The 20,933-nt window shown below is 38.6% G+C and overlaps 1 protein-coding gene across 1 annotated transcript in view; it reads right to left on the reverse strand.

Moving 5' to 3' along the window:
* Positions 1–668: 668 nt before the first annotated feature.
* The window catches only part of LOC309496471 (uncharacterized protein), a 197,505-nt gene continuing 177,240 nt past the window's right edge, over positions 669–20,933 (reverse strand). The window contains exons 97-127 of the mRNA XM_082166460.1: positions 18,305–18,541; positions 16,763–17,062; positions 16,363–16,677; positions 15,867–16,181; positions 15,175–15,489; positions 14,725–15,087; positions 14,370–14,687; positions 13,765–14,067; positions 13,595–13,678; positions 13,092–13,406; positions 12,826–12,996; positions 12,632–12,727; positions 10,316–10,375; positions 10,123–10,179; positions 9,919–9,969; positions 9,722–9,784; positions 9,500–9,538; positions 7,434–7,508; positions 6,695–7,003; positions 6,258–6,569; positions 5,829–6,143; positions 5,423–5,746; positions 5,029–5,355; positions 4,570–4,872; positions 4,350–4,421; positions 3,920–4,234; positions 3,630–3,830; positions 3,442–3,531; positions 2,871–2,927; positions 2,716–2,760; positions 669–2,379 (exon numbers count right to left, since the gene is read on the reverse strand). Coding sequence (XP_082022586.1) covers positions 2,336–2,379; positions 2,716–2,760; positions 2,871–2,927; positions 3,442–3,531; positions 3,630–3,830; positions 3,920–4,234; positions 4,350–4,421; positions 4,570–4,872; positions 5,029–5,355; positions 5,423–5,746; positions 5,829–6,143; positions 6,258–6,569; positions 6,695–7,003; positions 7,434–7,508; positions 9,500–9,538; positions 9,722–9,784; positions 9,919–9,969; positions 10,123–10,179; positions 10,316–10,375; positions 12,632–12,727; positions 12,826–12,996; positions 13,092–13,406; positions 13,595–13,678; positions 13,765–14,067; positions 14,370–14,687; positions 14,725–15,087; positions 15,175–15,489; positions 15,867–16,181; positions 16,363–16,677; positions 16,763–17,062; positions 18,305–18,541 — 6,191 coding nt within the window. The 3' untranslated portion in view covers positions 669–2,335. The remainder of the gene's footprint in view (positions 2,380–2,715; positions 2,761–2,870; positions 2,928–3,441; positions 3,532–3,629; positions 3,831–3,919; positions 4,235–4,349; positions 4,422–4,569; positions 4,873–5,028; positions 5,356–5,422; positions 5,747–5,828; positions 6,144–6,257; positions 6,570–6,694; positions 7,004–7,433; positions 7,509–9,499; positions 9,539–9,721; positions 9,785–9,918; positions 9,970–10,122; positions 10,180–10,315; positions 10,376–12,631; positions 12,728–12,825; positions 12,997–13,091; positions 13,407–13,594; positions 13,679–13,764; positions 14,068–14,369; positions 14,688–14,724; positions 15,088–15,174; positions 15,490–15,866; positions 16,182–16,362; positions 16,678–16,762; positions 17,063–18,304; positions 18,542–20,933) is intronic.

Here is a 20,933-nt window from a genome sequence, read left to right on the forward strand (position 1 = left end):
TAGCAAAATCCTTCCCTCATTCTTGTTTACGCTGTTGTAGGTTATTTAAAAAAGAGCAAAACACTAACACATTATTTCACTTATGAAACTAATGAAACTGTCAGAACAGTAATTACTTGATGAGTTAATATCAGTGTGGTCACGGTCATATAATGCGGTCATTTTGCCTTGACAACTCTTAAATGTTATGTGTTTAGACAGGATATAACTTACATTTTCTTGTATTGAGCATACATGATATTATAAGTCGTACGAATATTTGTATCTTCCTAAACAGAGAGTTACTACTTTCTGTCGTCCTCGTTTGCAAACTTAACTCGACCAATCAAACACGCCACATGCGTTTCAGCAATTAAAGGGGCCGCAGTCATTTAAAAATTAACTATATATTTTTTTAGTTCAAATAAATTCTATTAAAAGTTTGTTGCGTCTGTATTGCGAATATGCTATTGCTAATTCAGACTCAATGTCAGGGTGCAAATGCTAGATGCCCCTTACCCTATTGATCGTAATTTGTGAAACTTGCGGGAAATGTGTTATCATCATCATTATATGAAAAAAATGATAATGGAAACTCAATCAGGGACACACAATTTTTTTTTTTTTTTTATCAATTATCATTACATTTTAAATATTACAATTGAAGGAATACATTTATTATACATCATGCACTGCAATATCGTTGTATTGCCAGAAGATGGCAGTAAAGAAAAGAATATACTCGTTATTTTAGTTTTTAGTTTTTTAAGGGGAACTTCTTTAGGAAATTATGCCTAGACCTCAACACACATTGTGTATTTATACTGTAATATCCCAATTTACTATTTACTGCACTGCAATTACAAATGACAGAACATGATCAAGATAGAGGTTTTCATTTCACAGTTGATACTCGATACAGAGGAAAAGCTCTTACATTTCAACTTTTGTTTTTGTTGTTGGCTAGACAAAGTCTAAATTATGCAATCATACAGCTTTATGGTTTAAGCAATAGGCCACCGTATGACTAACTTAAATTAGTTTTTAGTCGGGGCACTATGCACAACCACATATTGTAATAAAATAAAATAAAACATTTTAATGATGGCAGTTGAAATGTAGGCTATTGGATGTGACGTAGCTCACAAAGCTCAACATATTCTCTGGTAGGATCTTTATTTTTGGTTCGTTGGTCACTTATTTCCACGACAACTGCATTAATTCACTCCAGGACCACGGACAGCGACCGCTACAACTCGGATTCCGGGAGGAAACACTCGCCATTGGAAGGTACTCAAAATACGACAGAGTTAATAAAATGATATTTAATAAACTTTCGAGACATGAAATCGAGACAGGGAGTTTTTTTTTTTTTTTTTTTTTTTGCATTTCTCCAGGTTATATAAAAAGATTTAGGCAATATTTAAAACATGTTGATTATACACTCCTGGGGGATGGCTAAACACTAAGCTATTAATTGTCTTAACCACAAATCATTGGTCAGGAAATTAGCACAAAATTAAGCAAATGCATTACTGAAAGAGCCATTGCTGTCTCAGAAAAAAACAAACAAACACATCAACGACAGAATTAAGTTTTTTGGCAGAATATGGGAAGTTGTGTGAAGTGGTGATGCTCCAGAGAGAGGCGTTGTCTTCTGAAATCTGGTGAGAAATATAATAATAAATGCATCTCTACCACAGTGAAGCACAGAGGAAGAGACTGTGTCATTGTGTGGGAGCCTTTTTTTGCTGCTGGTATTGGTGAGCTGCTTTACTTTGAAAAGTAATTAATGCTTTGAAGTACAGGAGAATATTGCAGAATGGCTTGCTTCCCACAAATGATAAGTTGTTATCAAAAGAGGAATGATCGGATGTTATTTTTCAACAAGACAATAACCCTGCCAAAATTGCAAAGACATCCAGTGGCTTGAGAACAAGTCCCTCAGGCCTGGTCAGAGTCCAGATTTGAACCCATATAGTGAATATTTGGTCTCAAATGAACTTGATGACATTTTCACTCATGAACTGTTCAAAGCCATTAACATTGAATGGAACAACACAGACTCTTCCTGTAATAAGCTGTCATCAAGTTGGGGAAGGCTATTTCGATGCAAAGTTACTTTTATCTACATTATTTGTGCAATTCTTGCTAATTTCCTGACCAGTGATTTGTGATTAAAATGGTTAAGACCATTAAAAGACCACTTCATATTTTGCCATTTTTGGCTTGTACCTTTTTTTCTTTCTTTCCAGAAGAGTGTATATTACCTGATATAAAAAAGCACCAGGAAGCAAACAATAATAATACAATTATTATAAGAAAAAAAACAGTAGAAGCAGTAATTGTAGGCAGTTCACACACAGTCTTTCTGTTCATTTGGCTCCTCTTCCACATTCTCTGTTAAAAAAGAAAAAAAGAAATAAAATGAATAAATATCATCATAATTTACAGACTAGACATGCACCAGCTGGTGACTACTTGAGCTGACAGCCAATGAAAATAAGTAAGATGGTGAACAAATTATTTCTTTTAGATGAAGTTGGTTGCCGGAGGTGAACATTATAAGACGCATCTGATTGAAACCCCCTCAGACTCTTCCCTTACAGCTCCAACATTTCGTTCACAAGAGATGACATCATCATAATTCTTCAGCGTTTACTCTAAAGATGTACAGCAGATGTAAATATTTTTCATATCAAAACAAACCGTGAAAAACTAGACTGTAAAAATCACCTTCTCTCATGGTTGTGGCATCATCATAGGTCTCATTCGTGCTATCTGTGTCAAAATAAAGAGATAACATCACTGTCTCTAAACAAGCACTAAGTGATATCTGCTCTCCTATTTCATATTTATTTTGAAGTAATAATTTATGGAAAAATTCTCACAATTGAGTATATCAGTGATTGCATCATAGTCCTCTGGAGCCTCTTTATCCATTTCGTCTGCATCAATTAAAAATAAAGCATACCAATAAATCATACACTCAGAAAAGTCAGTTGAAACCAGGCACAATATACTGTGTTAAAATCAGTAAAGAAATTACAGAAAATTTTGAAAATTACCAGTACCCTTTCTTCTTTTTTTTTCTTTTTTTTCTTACAGTGTAGAACCAGTATAACAACCAAAAAGTTGTTAAATGCTAAACTGCATTCAGAAACTGAGTTCAGAAACGCTGACACTCTCCTCACACTAACACCTGTGTGCGCTCTCACTGACTGCAGTACAAACACAGCGCTGTGGTTTTCACAGCTGAATTCAGTGGTTAACGGCAGGAAGCCTAACAGGATTAACATTTCTTAACTTTAACTGTCAAAAAGACCTGTAGAATCATTAAACGTCAGGATGGTCAAATAAAATAAAATGAACAAATACTTTCATCGCTTTGACTATTCACATCTACAGTATAAATAGTTTTGTCATTATTATTAATAATGGTGATCATTTTAGCAGCCTCACCCTTCTGAGTGATGAGACTGTGTCTGGGCCTGTAATGGATCTCCTCATAAACGGCCTCAGTCGTCGTCTTGTGTCTCCTCTTAGAGAGAGCTGTGAGTGTAGACAGACAAACCTGCTGTCAGTTCACAACACATGACTGATCACACACTGAATAACACACAATATGACAGTCTCTGGATCTCTCCTACCTCTCCTCATCACTCTGTTCTGCTGAATCAGTATAAGCAGTGGCACTAAGAGCAGTAAGAGCAAAACTCCCAGTACAACCACAAGCACAGAGAGAGACACTGGAGGAGTTTGTGGAGGAGTGACTGATGTTGAGCACACTGTCTGAGAAACTGGAGGAGAAACTGATGTTGTTGTGGCAGGAGTAGTGGACACTGACAAATCTGACAAAACAGACACAAACACATTGGAAAAAGCTTATACATATTATAAGCACTAAAATTATGTGAAAATTATGATGTTTTGCAGTGACCTGCACAGGTGAGTCCAGCGTGCTCTTTGTGGGAGCAGTCAGTGTGGTTCTTCAGGGAGAGAGGACAGTCCCACAGGTGAATCTCATTCCCTCTGCACTCGACTCCGTTCAGCCACACAACACCTTCACCAGCACCAAAGACTAAATTCCCATCAGCCCTCAGTGCTGCTCCACAACCCAGCTGCCTGCAGACCACCTGAGCATCGCTGATGTCCCACAGATCAGCACAGACTGAACCCCACACAGCGTTATGATACACCTCCAGCCTCCCAGAGCACCGGCCCAAACCTCCACTCAGTCTGAGAGGAACATGATCTAAAATGTACGTATCATACCAGATAGATAATTCCCAAGTATACATCTGTTCGAAGATAAAGCAATTAGGCAAGCATATATTATTGCTCTCATTAACAGAACATAACCTACTCACTTGAACACTGTCTCTGGTGAGGAGATGTTGAACATGTCAGACGACTCTGAGGAGACTCATCACTCTGTTTCTCTGAGATTACAAAGTGAAACTCAACAATCCTCCAATTTAGATGAAAACTAAAATAACTTTAACAACGTATGATTATAGTTTACTGTAAAATAAACACTCTAAAATTAACAAAAATTCATCATGATTAAATCATTAAATTAAGACTTACCAAAGCAAGTGAAATTGGCCACCTCATTATCATAACAGCTGTTCTGGCCCCAGGGTAAAGATGGACACTGCCACAATGTTTTGTCATGTTTTCGACATTTAAGATGATCTAACCAATTAGGAGCAGATCTCAGACCCACTGAATAACTGGGTTCACTGCCAGATCTTCCACAGTTCAGCTCTTGACAGATCAGACTCGCTGTGTCTCTGTCCATCTGGTTTACACACACATTTCCCCAGGATCCATTGTAGAAAACCTCCACATTCCCTTCACAGCCCTCAGTTAACCTGATCTCTTTAAACTCTAGATAGAAGATGTTAAATTCAATTCAGTTATTTTTATTTTTGTAAATTAACTAAATAACTATTTAATTACAAATACAATTTTCTTGTTGTATATTGAAAGTAGCAGCAGCTGGTCAATTTCTTGCAACGATTCCTAAATTGTTTGAGACTTTACCTGAGCACACGACTCCTACATCATCCTTGTGTTGACAGTCATGTTTCCCCCAGCCTGGAGAAGAGCAGTTCCACAGGGACGTCTCATTCCCCTCACACTCCACCTCATCCAGCCATATGGGTCCAGAACCAGGACCAAACCAGGCTGGTACCTGCTGGTTACTGAGGGCCACTCCACACTGCAGCTGTCTGCACACCACATGGGCATCTTTAATATCCCAGGAGTCATCACACACTGTCCCCCATGAGCCGCTGTGAAAAACCTCCAGCCTCCCTGCACAGTCTCCCCCAGAACCCACCAGCCTGATGGACCCGCGACCTGATATTCAGAGAGAGAAAAACACATTATTGATCACTAACAACTGAAGAATCTGCCCAGATGTTGTTGTTCTCACCAAGGCAGGTGATTGACAGCTGTTGTGTGGAGCTGCAGTTGAGAGTTTGTGGAGAGCTGCAGTTCCCCAGATGAGCTTCACTCCCAGAGCACTGGAAGCCCGTCACACACTCATGACTGTGTTCAGGACTGGATGAAGAGGAGCCGGAGAAGTTCAGCACAGAGCCACAGCCCAGCTGTCTGCAGACCACAGAGGATTCAGTGAGACTCCAGGAGTCCAGCAGAACTCTCCTCCAGACCTGATGGATGGAAACTTCCAGCTCCCCCTCACACTGTCTCTCTCCAGACAACCGCACCAGACCGTCATGAACAGCCAGAGAGGAACCTGATGGAAATATCTGCCATTTTAATCAAGATATTGCAAGGTATTTTATGCATTTTTTTTTATTTTTATAAAATCCTCTCACCAGAGCAGACGACTCCAACATCTCGACTATGAGAACATTCAGCTCGACTCCATGAAGAGACTGAACATTCTGAGAGTTCTGTTTCATTCCCGTCACAATCTAACACATCAGCCCAGATTTCACCACTTCCCTCTCCAAACCAGTCTGATCCCACAACAGACACAGCAATCCCACAATTCAGCTGTCTACAGAGGACACTGGCAGCTCTCATATCCCAGCATGCATCACACACTGTGCCCCATTTACTGAAGTACTGACGTTCAACTCGACCAGAACAAGAGTCTGAGCTGTTTACCAGTCTGAGATCAGTGTAACCTGTGCAAAATGTATTGAAACAAAACAAAAGTTTAAGGACACTGCTCTTTAGAAAAGACATTTAATCTCTTCATGTTTGCAATACATGTAAAGAGAGGTCAAATATGACTTAACCAGAGCATATTACTCCTACAGCATTGTCATGGGAACAGTGTGTATTTGAATAGTTGGACGTAGGACAGAACACAAAGTGTGATTCATCTCCTCTGCACTGAATCTCTTGTGTCCACATCTGAGCGTCTCCTTTGCCAAAAGCATCTTCTCCCAGCACCTGTACAGGAGCCCCACAGTCCAGCTCTCTACACACAACCTCTGCATCCTGCTGGTCAAAGGCAGCGTCACACACTGAAACCCACTTCTTAATTTGAAGTATCTCTAATCTCCCAGCGCACAGATGAGATCCATTAATGAGTCTGGGGAGGCGACCTGTGTGTTTAAATTATATAAATAAACAACATTATAACTTTTTCAAAATTAAGATAAGGAAATTAATTCTGTTCAGTTTCTTTTGGTAACAAAACATTTACAGTAGGAAGATTGGACAGTCTTACCTGAGCAAATGACTCCAGCATCTTCATCATGACCACAGTTATTTACACCCCATTGTTTTGATTTACAGTTCTTCAATGTTGACTCTGATCCAGTACATTTCACTTCATCCATCCATACTGGACCTGATCCTTTTCCAAAGTGAGCATCACCAACTGCACGTAATGCTCTATCACAGTTCATCTCTCTACACACCACTCCAGCATCAGTCATATCCCAGCCATCATCACACACTGTTCCCCACTGACCTCTATGAAGAACCTCCACTCTACCAGCACAGGGACGGTTACTACCAACCAACCTCACGTTGCCTGTACACAAGAGTCGTTTATCTATGAAAGTCCTTTTTTTATTTTTTTATTATGCTGCTTTTTTGCAGTTCACTTAAATAGTCCTGTGGTGTGAAAATCTTTTGCATTTTACTCAATATGAAGTCATAAAAACTGCATGTATAATATTAAAACACATCAAACCACAAGGCCATTTAATGCAATTACAAAAAAAGAATAAATAATCAGTGAAAATCTCATTTATTTCTTCCATGAGCAAATTCTTTAAAATAAAATAAATCAATATCAGTAAGCGAATATAAACAATAATCTATATAAATGAAACTAAGAGAAATTAAACATTACAAAACTTATTGATAGGACACAGGAAGATCCTTATTTAAAATATAAAACTACTTTCATTTAATATGTTGAAAGGAACTGTTTGGCCCTTTAATTCAAGGTAAAATACCTGCACTGGTGAGTGTGACGACTGTGGACATCAGAAAGATTGTCAGACAGCTCTTCATCTTCCTCTTCCTCTGCTCTGCTCTTCAGGACTAACTTTTCATCTGCTCTTTTAGCAATTCTGAAGAAAAAGAGACTCTTGTCTGCTCTGGTGAGAAAGATAAAGGTAGAGAGAGGGGAGGGGCTTCTGACGACCACCAATCACACTTCGAGTTAAACTTCAAAAGAAGAGCTACAACGACAAATCAGCCAATATATCTCCATATATATCAAGAGAACGCTTCTGTTGATGAACGGGACTCCTCCACCTTACAGACACTTTACTGAGGAGACACACACATGATGATAAAGTGCTGACAAAGTCACCCAGCTGTCATGAGAGTGAATGTGGGAAACACTTCAGTGTACATACAGCGCCAGAGTCTGACACCTGCAGAGAAGAGATACAAGCACTGATAACTAACTGCTGACAAAAAACACTAAGAAGACAGAGACATACAGTATCAAAGCACTACTCTAGAATAACAGTATACAATATTTCATTTAATTTTATTGAAGTTTTGCATTTTGTGTGCAAAAAACATTGAAACAAAATGTGTTACAACATTTCACAATTTCACAATAATAATAATAGCATAATATCCATGCACATAGTCCACCTGATTTTAATTGCTAAACAGAAAACATTAAAATAAATTAAAAACAATAAAATTGGACAGAAATATACAACAAATGTATGCATGCTGGGTATGACTGATTGTCAAAAAACCCTCTGCGGGACATAAAGTGAACAACATGCTCTTCTGCTCAGTTCAAAGAGTCATTACATTCTTTTGAGGGAAAGATCCTTGATCACAGCTGCTGTTTGTAAACTTATTTCCCAAAGTACATTCCAACGTTCTTTAGCAAAATAATATTTCCACAATCAGTGGGTCTACATTCAATAGGAATATTATATTTGTATAAGTTGCTGTGAAATGTTAAAGACTGGAGCAGTGGAAGTTAAATGGTGAAGCATCTGAAATCATAACAATTATATACAAATGGATTGAATGTTGGGAATTTTTTTTTTGTGTGTTTTTTGTTTTTGTTCTCTCAAATTGCCATGTCTATATCATATAAATGTTTCAGTGCAATGGGATCACAAAAACGTGTTTTGTAAAAAACTTTAAGTTTAAACTAAGCATTTTATCCTGACAAACACTGATTACATGTAATTGATTTAGTACATTTCAATACAAAATATTACATGTGGTTACATATGGTGGATAGCAGTTAAAACATATATGCAGCACCAGGTGTGTTTTGCTAGTTTCAGCCTGACACAGTTATCATTTTCATGTCCTGCACCACGTTGTTTAAATAGCAAATGCATTTACGCCCATTTGTGCGCCCATGGGCGTAAAAACGAGGTGTGTTCAGGCGCATTGCTATTTTGAGGCAACTGAAATAGACTGCGCCATTGACCGACAAAAACCTAGTCTAAAGTCAATGGCGCAATATATTTTTTGTTATTTAAAGAGTGCGTTAGTAATGTGCGCCTATAGGCGGGTCCACAACGCACGTCCACTCTGCTTATTACACACAAAGGGATGCGCAGCAGCACACAAACATGGCAAATATTAAAAATAAAAGGATTATAATGTAAAAGATTAATATTGTGTACATAAAGATATAGTGGAATCCCGCTTGTCCCGTAGATGCGTAGATGCTCGTGCGTATAACCTCGCTAAATTCTGTCATGTAAATAGCAATCCGCCATGGCGCAAGGGCAATTGGCTTTTAAAGGGAATGGGAGATGAGACTCTGGTTGGTTTATTTCACGTTATGCCCAAAACACACCCATTACTCATTAAAAGAATAGTGACAACCGTTTTAGGCCGCGCGCACCGACCATTTTTCCCATCGTTAAACTAGCAAAAGTGGATTCAGACACGCCTTAAGTGAACTTGCGCCTTGTGCTTTAGACCATGCGCTTAGATTGTTAAAATAGGGCCCTTAAACTTTGCAGAAAACTTAAAAGTTTTGAAAGGATTTGAGGCAGTGGGTGTGGTTTCAGTTATAAAGTCCCTCCCTGTTTTCCTGGCTCCTCCCCCACATCATCATAGTCTGTTATTATAAAACAAAAGCAAATTAATTGATCAATATATGCTTTAAAAAGTATTAAATGAACACATCAGTATTGCCAATCAAGTTAAATGAGCTATTATAATCACAGATATCGATATTATAAACCGATTATAAAAATGAAATGTAAATTCAGTGTAAGGTAAAAAGGTGTCAGTAACCTACCAGACATGTCACTCATATATTCCCTGAAATTCTTCACATCGTCATACGCCTCCTGAACACCCTCTGATATAAATGTGTCCATTATTAATTACATTTGTAATTTAATAATAAACATACGATTATTTGCCACAATAATTTGAAGACAAACAAACAAACCACATTTTTTTTTTTTTTAGAGAGTAATTTGAACCCCACACCTGCTTTATCATTGGAGAATTGTCGTACAATGATGACATCATCATAGTTTTCTGGCAAGTCAAAATGGACAAATAGACCAAATTAAATTAAATGCATCCATTAAATGTGCAAGATTTTGGATTTTTAAACAGTGCATATGTATAATTAAAATGCATATAAATCTATATTGTTAAAACCTGTAGAAATGATAATAAGAAATAAACCTGTATCACGAGATCTCAGTCCAACAGTGATTATATCATCATGATTCTCAGAATTTGCTAAAAAAAAAAGAAAAAAGAAAAAAAGAAGGTTTAATAAATCCTTATCTGAATTATTACGTGCTGGATTGTTTACATAATTTCAACCCAATTAAGATAACCTGCTAAGTGAGTGTTTTTGTTTGAGTCCTCTAACCTGAAAGAAGCTCATCAGCATCTTCATACCCAGAATACTGTTCTTCAGAGAGGACACTTCCTATTATGGAGAAGTAGATTCATCAGACACGTTCACAACGTAAATCAGCCGATATCTAACAATATCTCTAACACTGTATCAGTCTTAATTTTGACAGCAAATTTTGATTTAATTTTGATTTTAGTCATCTGAATTTTTTTTAGTTTTAGTCAACTAAATATTAAAAGATTTTAGTTTACTAAATCTACAGTAGATTTAATCAACTAAAATCTAATGGGTTTGGTAAAATTGTAATGCATCAATTAAGCATCTCTTAAATGTCCACACTCATTATAATACTCCAGGAGAAAACATTAATCTGTTAAAAATAAATGATATTAAGGTTTGAACATGCAATGCAGACACAGATTTAACTGCTGTGACATATAACATGTCTTTATTTGTCTTAAAATTAAATAAAACCACTTCTCATAAAGAAACAAGAACATGGTCTTCTTTTTAATTAATGATGCATTCTTTATAACAACTTGCATACAACATACATTCTTTCAAGCAGACATATTTATTTGTATAAAATAAATATAGATTAAACCTTATTAATGCTAAAGTTATTCAGTCAAGAGCACTGAGTGATTTTCTCTTTTTCTTTTGTTGTTTGATTAACATTAATGATGGACAGCAGCAGCAGGTTATTAGGCTGCTGTCACTTTAAGGCTGAATGCATGAATCCAATACACTGATATACAGCTGGTATTCTCAAAATTTTTTACGTTCACTTAAGACATACCCGACAGTGTGTACGTGAAAACTCAAAACGGACATTTTAACATAATTTTGTGTGTATTTGTCCGCTCAAGCGCAAAAAGGCGCGAAAGAAAGCACAATTCTCAATACTCATGCGCTGTGTCTGAGAGGCACTTTCGGTGTACGCATAGAAAACCGGACTGAACTGAGCTCACTTTCGCATTGTCACCACTGATCTATTCACTGCTTGCTGTGAGTTTAGAATGCAATGAGCAATCCAGTCATTTATATAGATCAGTGGTCATCACGCTCTTTTAGATTTATCCATATGTCTGGCCTGCTCTTTCCTCTAAAAAGTTTACATTTTTAAACGTTTTATGAGATGTTTAAGTGTATGCCATTTCCAACTTATGTCCCGCCGGATCAGCACGTTACAATTCAAATGTGCGCATCTACCACATGACATAAGTTCTGACTGGATCTCTTCCCATATTATCCCTCTGTAACATTTTCGTCTAGTATTTATTCATTGACGAAAATGTCAATAGATTTTCGTAATAGTTTTTGTGATTTTTATTTAGTTATCTATTTTTCGTCAGAGAAAAAAATCTTGTTGACAAGAATAATAACGAAAATTATTCGTCAACGAAATTAACACCTGTATCATTTTAGATAACACAAAAAACTCCCACAAATTGATCTATGTGGTTTACTCTACTCACTATGCACTGGGCCGCATTAACACAATAGAGGCCCTGGAGCTTTAGCCCTGGAGATTTTTCCACAACAAAAAACAGTCATCACACCATGCATCACAAACCAAATGTATCTAGCTCTGCTGAATATAAAATATGCTATTTAAATATATAGTTTTAAGCTATTATGTATCCCTATGAGACCATGTGTCCCCTGTTTTTTAAACATAACATACAAATAACAAAGGACATAAGTCTCTCAAGATGATCAAGTCTCCGTCTAAACTGGAATCAAATCATGAATTTTAGTTTTGGTGGTTTAATCCTGCGAGGACTCATTTCACAATCACATAGTGTATGTGTTGCTTCATTGAGTTCTGGAGTATATTTGTTTTATTTGTTCGCCAAAGCAGATTTTTTTGTCACATTCGGTACTTGGGCTGTGTTCATTTTGCTGCTCAGTTAAGTTGTTTAAAGAAAAAATGTTGGATATATTTGTTGTATTATCTCCTCCCTGCTAATGTCTCTGACCGTGTTGTCGACTCTCTACTCTGAGGATGCTGAGGAGATAATGGTAGCATAGCGTGGAAGAGTTCAATGCACAACTCCACAAGCCCGCATCTTCTAGTCACACACACTCAAAGCAAAGCATCAATAACAAAACTATAACAGCATAGCCAGAACTTTATAAAATGCGTAAATCAATTTTATTTTAATTTTGAATTATATATATTTTTTTTTTCCAGAATGACTGGGGCCCTACCCCAGCATGGGGCCCTAAGCTCAGGTAAGCCCGTGCATTAATGTGGCCCTGCCAATGAATAAAATGATTACACTTTTTGATCTCCACAAATCAGACTCTATGACATTTACTCACCCCTCTGAGCGAAGAAACTCTGTCTATTAGTGGGTCTGTGTTGAATCTCCTCATAAACGGCCTCAGTCGTCGTCCTGTGTCTCCTCTTAGAGAGAGCTGTGAGTGTAGACAGACAAACCTGCTGTCAGTTCACAACACATGACTGATCACACACTGAATAAGACACAATATGACAGTCTCTGGATCTCTCCTACCTCTCCTCATCACTCTGTTCTGCTGAATCAGTATAAGCAGTGGCACTAAGAGCAGTAAGAGCAAAACTCCCAGTACAACCACAAGCACAGAGAGAGACACTGGAGGAGTTCGAGAAACTGGAGGAGAAGAAGATGATGATGTTGTGGCAGGAGTAGTGGTAACTGACAAATCTGACAAAACAGATACACACACATTAAAAATCCTGCAAACAGACAAAGATTATTAGCATTAAAATGACTAATATTGCTCAGTGTTTTGCTGTGACCTGCACAGGTGAGTCCAGCGTGCTCTTTGTGGGAGCAGTCAGTGTGGTTCTTCAGGGAGAGAGGACAGTCCCACAGGTGAATCTCATTCCCTCTGCACTCGACTCTGTTCAGCCACACAACACGTTCACCAGCACCAAAGACTGAATTCCCATCAGCCCTCAGTGCTGCTCCACAACCCAGCTGCCTGCAGACCACCTGAGCATCGCTGATGTCCCACAGATCAGCACAGACTGAACCCCACACAGCGTTATGATACACCTCCAGCCTCCCAGAGCACCGGCCCAAACCTCCACTCAGTCTGAGAGGAACATGATCTAAATCACAGACAAGTGAATACATTATTGGCCAACAGAGTTCTGTCAGAACAGCGACACATACAGTGGGGTATGTGTGTGGTGTGATATTAAATCCTGTTGGCATACCCACAGCAAAATCACATACATACTGTACATCACATATTGCTGTTATGATTTTTATGTTTTTGTACATCAAATGAACTTACTGTTCACTACAGTAGGAGCCGTACACTGTCTCTGATGTGGAGATGTGGAGCAAGACAAATGAGGGGACTCATGACTCTCCTGTTCTATAATCACAATCACAATATTATATACACAATTCATAAAAAGGATTACTGCTGTTTTTTAGTGATGTAAATTGCATCAGTCTTACCTGAGCAGGTGATTTTGGCCACTTCATCTCTGTCACAGTCATTCTCTCCCCAGGGTAAAGATGGACACTGCCACAGATTTGAATCGTGTGGTCGACATTTCACTTCATCCAGCCAGTTACGAGCTGATTCCAGTCTTGATGTAGAATCAGACAAAACACCAGATCTTCCACAGTTCAGCTCTTGACAGATCAGACTCGCTGTGTCTCCATCCATCTCATTCCAGCACACATTTCCCCAGGATCCATTGTAGAAAACCTCCACATTCCCTTCACAGCCCTCAGTTAACCTGATCTCTTTAAACTCTATACATAAATGGGAAAAGGTACATTTTAAAAGTGTGGGTATTATGGACGCATACATGTGTTGTTAAAGTTGTTAACAAATACAACCTTTGATTTGAATAATTTATTAGTAGATGTTGAAATTAATATTAACGAAGATTAATAAAAGCTGTAGGAATATTGTTAATTTTAGTTTATGTTAACTAAGGTAGTTAACTGATGTTAACTAATGAAATTGTAAAGTGTTAACTTGAAGTTTCTTAAAACGTTATATTCATTACATGTTTAATTTAAAAACATATACTGTATAGAAGCATGTTTACCTGAGCACACGACTCCTACATCCTCCTTGTGTTGACAGTCATGTTTCCCCCAGCCTGGAGAAGAGCAGTTCCACAGGGACGTCTCATTCCCCTCACACTCCACATCATCCAGCCATATGGGTCCAGAACCAGGACCAAACCAGGCTGGTACCTGTTGGTTACTGAGGGCCACTCCACACTGCAGCTGTCTGCACACCACATGGGCATCTTTAATATCCCAGGAGTCATCACACACTGTCCCCCAAGAGCCGCTGTGAAAAACCTCCAGCCTCCCTGCACAGTCTCCCCCAGAACCCACCAGCCTGATGGACCCGCGACCTGATATTCAGAGAGAGAAAAACACATTATTGATCACTAACAACTGAAGAATCTGCCCAGATGTTGTTGTTCTCACCAAGGCAGGTGATTGACAGCTGTTGTGTGGAGCTGCAGTTGAGAGTTTGTGGAGAGCTGCAGTTCCCCAGATGAGCTTCACTCCCAGAGCACTGGAAGCCCGTCACACACTCATGACTGTGTTCAGGACTGGATGAAGAGGAGCCGGAGAAGTTCAGCACAGAGCCACAGCCCAGCTGTCTGCAGACCACAGAGGATTCAGTGAGACTCCAGGAGTCCAGCAGAACTCTCCTCCAGACCTGATGGATGGAAACTTCCAGGTCCCCCTCACACTGTCTCTCTCCAGACAACCGCACCAGACCGTCATGAACAGCCAGAGAAGAATCTGAGTGAAAGACGTGGAATTTTATCAAGATATTGCAAGATTTATATAGGTAATTTATAACTTATTTTTTCAATAAAAACCCCTCACCAGAGCAGACGACTCCAACATCTCGTCCATGAGAACATTCAGTTCGACTCCATGAAGAGATGGAACATTCTGAGAGTTTTGTTTCATTCCCGTCACAATCAAACACATCAGCCCAGATTTCACCACTTCCCTCTCCAAACCAGTCTGATCCCACAACAGACACAGCAATCCCACAATTCAGCTGTCTACAGAGGACACTGGCAGCTCTCATATCCCAGCATGCATCACACACTGTGCCCCATTCATTGAGGAACCGAAGCTCCACTCTTCCAGAACAGGAATCTGAACCGTTCATCAGTTTGAGATCTGTATAACCTGTGCAAAGAACTTTTGTCATTACAATGCCTATTACAAATATATCTATCATACAACATATATTGACTGAGAAAAATCTTCTCTTTATGTGTGTGATGTAATGAGGTCAAATAATTCTTGAAGGTGCACTATGTAACTTCTGGCCCACAGCAGTTTGTTGCGGTATGCATTTGTTTTGCACCCAGAGGCAAAAACATAAATGGGCGCTTATGAATCAGGATAAGACAAAAACATTTTGGAAGATGGATTTATGATATAATCACTCATTTAAATAGTTAATTCTGAACAAAAAAGTTACAGTGTACTATTAACTGTTCAGTAACACTACAAAAAACCATCAATCTCACATCAAAAATAAAAGACACTAAATTATTTACCAGAACATATCAGGCCCACATTATTGTCACTGGTGCAGTTGTGTTTCTGTGATGATGATATTGAACAGAATGATATCTGAGATTCATCTCCTCTGCACTGAATCTCTAGTGTCCACATCTGAGCGTCTCCTTTGCCAAAAGCATCTTCTCCCAGCACCTGTACAGGAGCCCCACAGTCCAGCTCTCTACACACAACCTCTGCATCCTGCTGGTCAAAGGCAGCGTCACACACTGAAACCCACGACTGATCATCAAGTATCTCTAACCTCCCAGAGCAGAGGTGAGGCCCAGCAGCAAGTCTGGAAGGTTTATGGCCTGTTTATATTACATGAATCACAGCACAAAGTAGAAAAAAAAAATACATGTAACAATACAGATATGTTAAAACAAAAAGTTTTCCAAATAAAGCATACTTTTTTTGCGTAAACATAAAACCATGATTGGCAACAAGTAGAAAAAACAAGAGTGGAATGCTTTTAAGTCCAGCATTATTTACCTGAACAGATGACCCCGGCATTTGAATAGTGAGTACAGTCATGTATGCTCCATCCTGATGTCCCACAGTTCTTCAATGTTGACTCTGATCCAGCACATAACACATCACTCATCCAGATTGGCTCTGATCCTTGTCCAAAATGAGCATCACCCAGAGCATCTACAGGTTCTCCACAGTCCAGCTCTCTACACACCACTGTAGCATCAGCCATATCCCAAAAATCACCACACACTGTTCCCCACTGACCTCTATGAAGAACCTCCACTCTACCAGCACAGCGACTGTTACCACCCACCAACCTCACATTCTTTTTATCTAAGTGACAGAAGAATAAAGAGAGAGAATAGGCATAAAAGGTAGAAGAATAAAAAGAATAATAATCTCATATATTATTTCTTACCAGCACAGAACAGCCCCTGGTAATTATCATGTGAACAATCGTTTTTATGTAAGGATTTTGGACAGAGGTGAATCTGAGACTCATTTCCTCTGCACTGAATCTCTTGTGTCCACATCTGAGCATCTCCTTTGCCAAAAGCATCTTCTCTCAGCACCTGTACAGGAGCCCCACAGTCCAGCTCTCTACACACAACCTCTGCATCCTGCTGGTCAAAGGCAGCGTCACACACTGAAACCCACGCCTGATCATCAAGTATCTCTAACCTCCCACAGCAACTGGAGTTTCCGATAAGCCTGACGCCTGAAGTAGCAAGAGATAAATAACCGTTTTTTGTTTTTCATCTAAATGACAATTCATTCATTTCTACCACACAGAACCATTTATTAATGTGAAAAGGAATAAATGGAAATAAATTAAATGCTTTATGAAAGGTTAATTTAAATGGATAATTCAGTCAAAAATAAAAATGCTGCCATGTCCTATATAGGGTTGCAGGGATGCTGGTGGAGCGTATCGCGTCTCAAGGAGAAGGTAGGGAAATACCCATGATGAATAGCCAGTCCATCACAGAACTAACACACAGAGACATACACATTCACATGCTCATTGCTCACTAATTGGTTTCACCAAACCCTGATAGTAACATAATTCATTCTAGCTTTGTGCCATCTCCGTTATCTTCATTTTCTACTTTTTCTACTTTTAAAATTCCAATAGTTGAGGAAATTTGTTTCATTGTACAAAAATCTAAATCTGTCACGTGTCAACTGGACCCATTACTGACTCACTTGGTTAAAGCTGGTTTACCATTTCTTTCTTCTTTAATCACTTATATCATGCATACTTCACTTATTGTCCCTACTGCACTTAATACTGCTGTTATAACACCTATTCTTAAGACACCTGGGACAGACTAAAATAATTTTGATAATTTTCGTCCCATTTTGAATCTGCCGTTTTTGTCAAAAATCTTAGAAAAATGTGTTGCTCTCCAGCTCCGTGAACATCTTTCTTGTAATAGTTTATATGAGGAGTTTCAATCAGGGTTTCGTTCTCATCACAGTGTTGAAACTGCACTTGTAAAGATTTCTAATGATCTATTACTAGCTGCTGATGCTGGTCTTTTATCAATACTTACACTTCTTGATTTTAGTGCAGCATTTGATACCATTTCACATCCTATACTTTTGAGCAGGCTGGAATCTATTGGAATTACTGGTATGGCTTTAAGCTGGTTTTGTTCCTATCTCACGGACCACATTCAATTTGTACAACTTAAACAGTTTAAATCAAAACCAACCTATGTTGTCACTGGTGTTTCCCAGGGTTATGTTTTAGGACCTCTTTTGTTTATTATTTATCTTTTACCAATTGGCATCATCTTTAGGAAATATTATATACATTTTCATAGTTATGCCGACTAAAAAGTAGAAGAATAAAAAGAATAAGAATCTCACATATTATTTCTTACCAGCACAGAACAGCCCCATGTAATTATCATGTGAAGTTGTGAACAATTGTTTTTATGTAAGGATTTTGAACAGAGGTGAATCTGAGACTCATTTCCTCTGCACTGAATCTCTTGTGTCCACATCTGAGCGTCTCCTTTGTCAAAAGCATCTTCTCCCAGCACCTGTACAGGAGCCCCACAGTCCAGCTCTCTACACACAACCTCTGCATCCTGCTGGTCAAAGGCAGCGTCACACACTGAAACCCACGACTGATCATCAAGTATCTCTAACCTCCCACAGCAACTGGAGTTTCCGATAAGCCTGACGCCTGAAGTAGCAAGAGATAAATAACCGTTTTCTGTTTGTCATCTAAATGACAATTCATTAATTTCTACCACACAGAACCAAATATTAATGTCAAAAAGAATCAATGGAAATGAATTAAATGCTTTATCTGTTTAGCAACTTTATCTGTCTTCTAAACCTTCTTCGAAGTTTCCCTCTTCTGCTCTTGGTGAGTGCTTAAGTGAATAAAAAAATTGGTTTTCAAGTAATTTTCTTAAAGTGAACAGTAGTAAAACAGAAATTCTTCTCGTTGGTTCAAAAAATTAAAAATGTCAAATCTTTCTTCTGTGGTAATAGATAATTGCTCTGTTCCTCTGTCAAATCAGGTTAAAAGTTTGGGTGTCATTCTTGACAGAACTCTGTCTTTTGAAGCTTATATTAATAGTGTTACCCGTTCTGCATTCTTCCATGTTAGGAATATAAATTGTCTGCGTCCTGTCCTTTTACTCAAGAGTACTGCTACGCTTGTGCATCCTCTTGTAACATCACAAATCGACTATTGTAATGCTTTGTTTTATGGGCTTCCTTCTAAATCTCTTCATAAATTACAGTTGGTACAAAATGCCACAGCTCGAGTCATTACTGAACATGGTAATTTTTGAACATATTTCTCCTGTTTTACAAAATGTGCATTGGCTCCCAGTTAAATTCCGTGAAATTTTAACATTTTTACTTTTAACTTACAAAGCACTTAACAACTTGGCTCCTTCATATCTTCTAGATCTTGTTCATATACATACTCCTTCCCGCATTTTAAGATTGGCTTCTGCACTTACACTTGTTCTCGGACAACTTCTATGGGGTCACAAGCTTTTGGTTATGCGGCTCCCCATTTATGGAACTCACTTCCTGTAGAAGTTTGCAACAGTTTGAGTCTTTCGGTCTTTAAATCTCATCTTAAAACGTATCTGTTTAGGCAGGCTTTTATGTGATTTAATGTCTGTTGCTGTACTGGTTTTATTGTTTAATGTCATTGCTTTTATGGATTTTGTAAGGTGTCCTTGAGTGTCATGAAAGGCGCCTATAAATGAAATGTAATATTGTAAGCTGCAAGGACTGATTTTCCTGATAAAACAAAGCTCACCCTGCAATAAAGCCATAAAATGCACCCTGGACAGGAGATAGCAAAGACAGAGCACAGGACATAGCCCTGACCAAACTTATCTCCTTGTTTGACTTCAACTCATCCCCCCTCTCCCTCCGCAAGACACTGAAAGTTCATTAAGAATGTCCATATATCACACCTGATGTATCTTGTGAATATGTTGTTTTTTATTTTTCATGTTTGGTATCATTTTAAGTGTCTCAGTGTGATTGGTAAAATGGTCTTAATTTCATTGCAGTCATTGGTTTAATGAGAAAGGTTGAGAAATTAGGAGAATCCTGTTTCTCCTCTCTGGGTGATATCTCTTTAAGATATCTCAAGAAACCAGGTGCTACCCCCTGGGGTAAATGGATTGGCCCAAACAACTCTAAACAATATTTGTATAACCCCTTTTGTTCTGGTCTGGGTATTTAAGACGAGGGGACAGAGCAGTCTTTGGGACCCTTTACCAGGAGATTCCTCCATACAGTGATGTTTCAGTGTTTTCCTGTTGGAAAGCCCTGACACATCACTGTGTGTCTGTCAGGAAAACATTACTTACTTTTAGAGTCATCTTTGAGTAAATTATGTCATGTATTTTCTGAATTGGCTTTTAATCATTTACTTCTGTAATTGGCATGATACATTTTTACCTGACAAATAAATGTTACATCTTGATTTATTCAGAAGTTTCAGAAATCATTCATTTTAGTAGATTAAAAGTGTAGTCTGGTGTTTCCGCAAATCTTTGTCGAGGATAGATCAAACTGAAGGCACTTTGAATGGACCATGGAGCACATCTTAGGAAGATTAAAGCTGACTATTCATACTTTGCACGTGACGTCACAAGTACTGGCTGGCGGGCAAGAACGTCGTTCTCCAGCAACGAAACCCAGTAAACTAATCAAGGATCTTGCCAGGACGTCGCCAGTTTTACTATACAAAAGTTGGTGTTTTGATGTGTAAACGACATGCCAGATAGTTGTTGTGCGATTGGATGCACTTACCGCAGATGAGATAAGCAACCTTCACAGTATACACGTCTGTGCAGTGATCATGCCATCACTCCTTCAAAGGTAATTTCAACATTTGTTTGAATACAATGGGTGTATGATCATATAATTAATCGTGTCTTTAAGTTACCCTGTAGTTTCGTCAATCAACACCACCAGCTGGTTCGGCGAGTCAGCTGTTTGTGTTATGAGTCTAAGCTAGGCTAACTGTACGTTCACACCGCCGCCGGCGAGAGCGGCAAAATTCATTGAAAATTAATGACTTCCGGACACTTTGA

Source organism: Leuciscus leuciscus (genome assembly GCF_965113295.1).
Source record: "Leuciscus leuciscus genome assembly, chromosome: 4".
Lineage (NCBI taxonomy): Eukaryota > Metazoa > Chordata > Actinopteri > Cypriniformes > Leuciscidae > Leuciscus > Leuciscus leuciscus.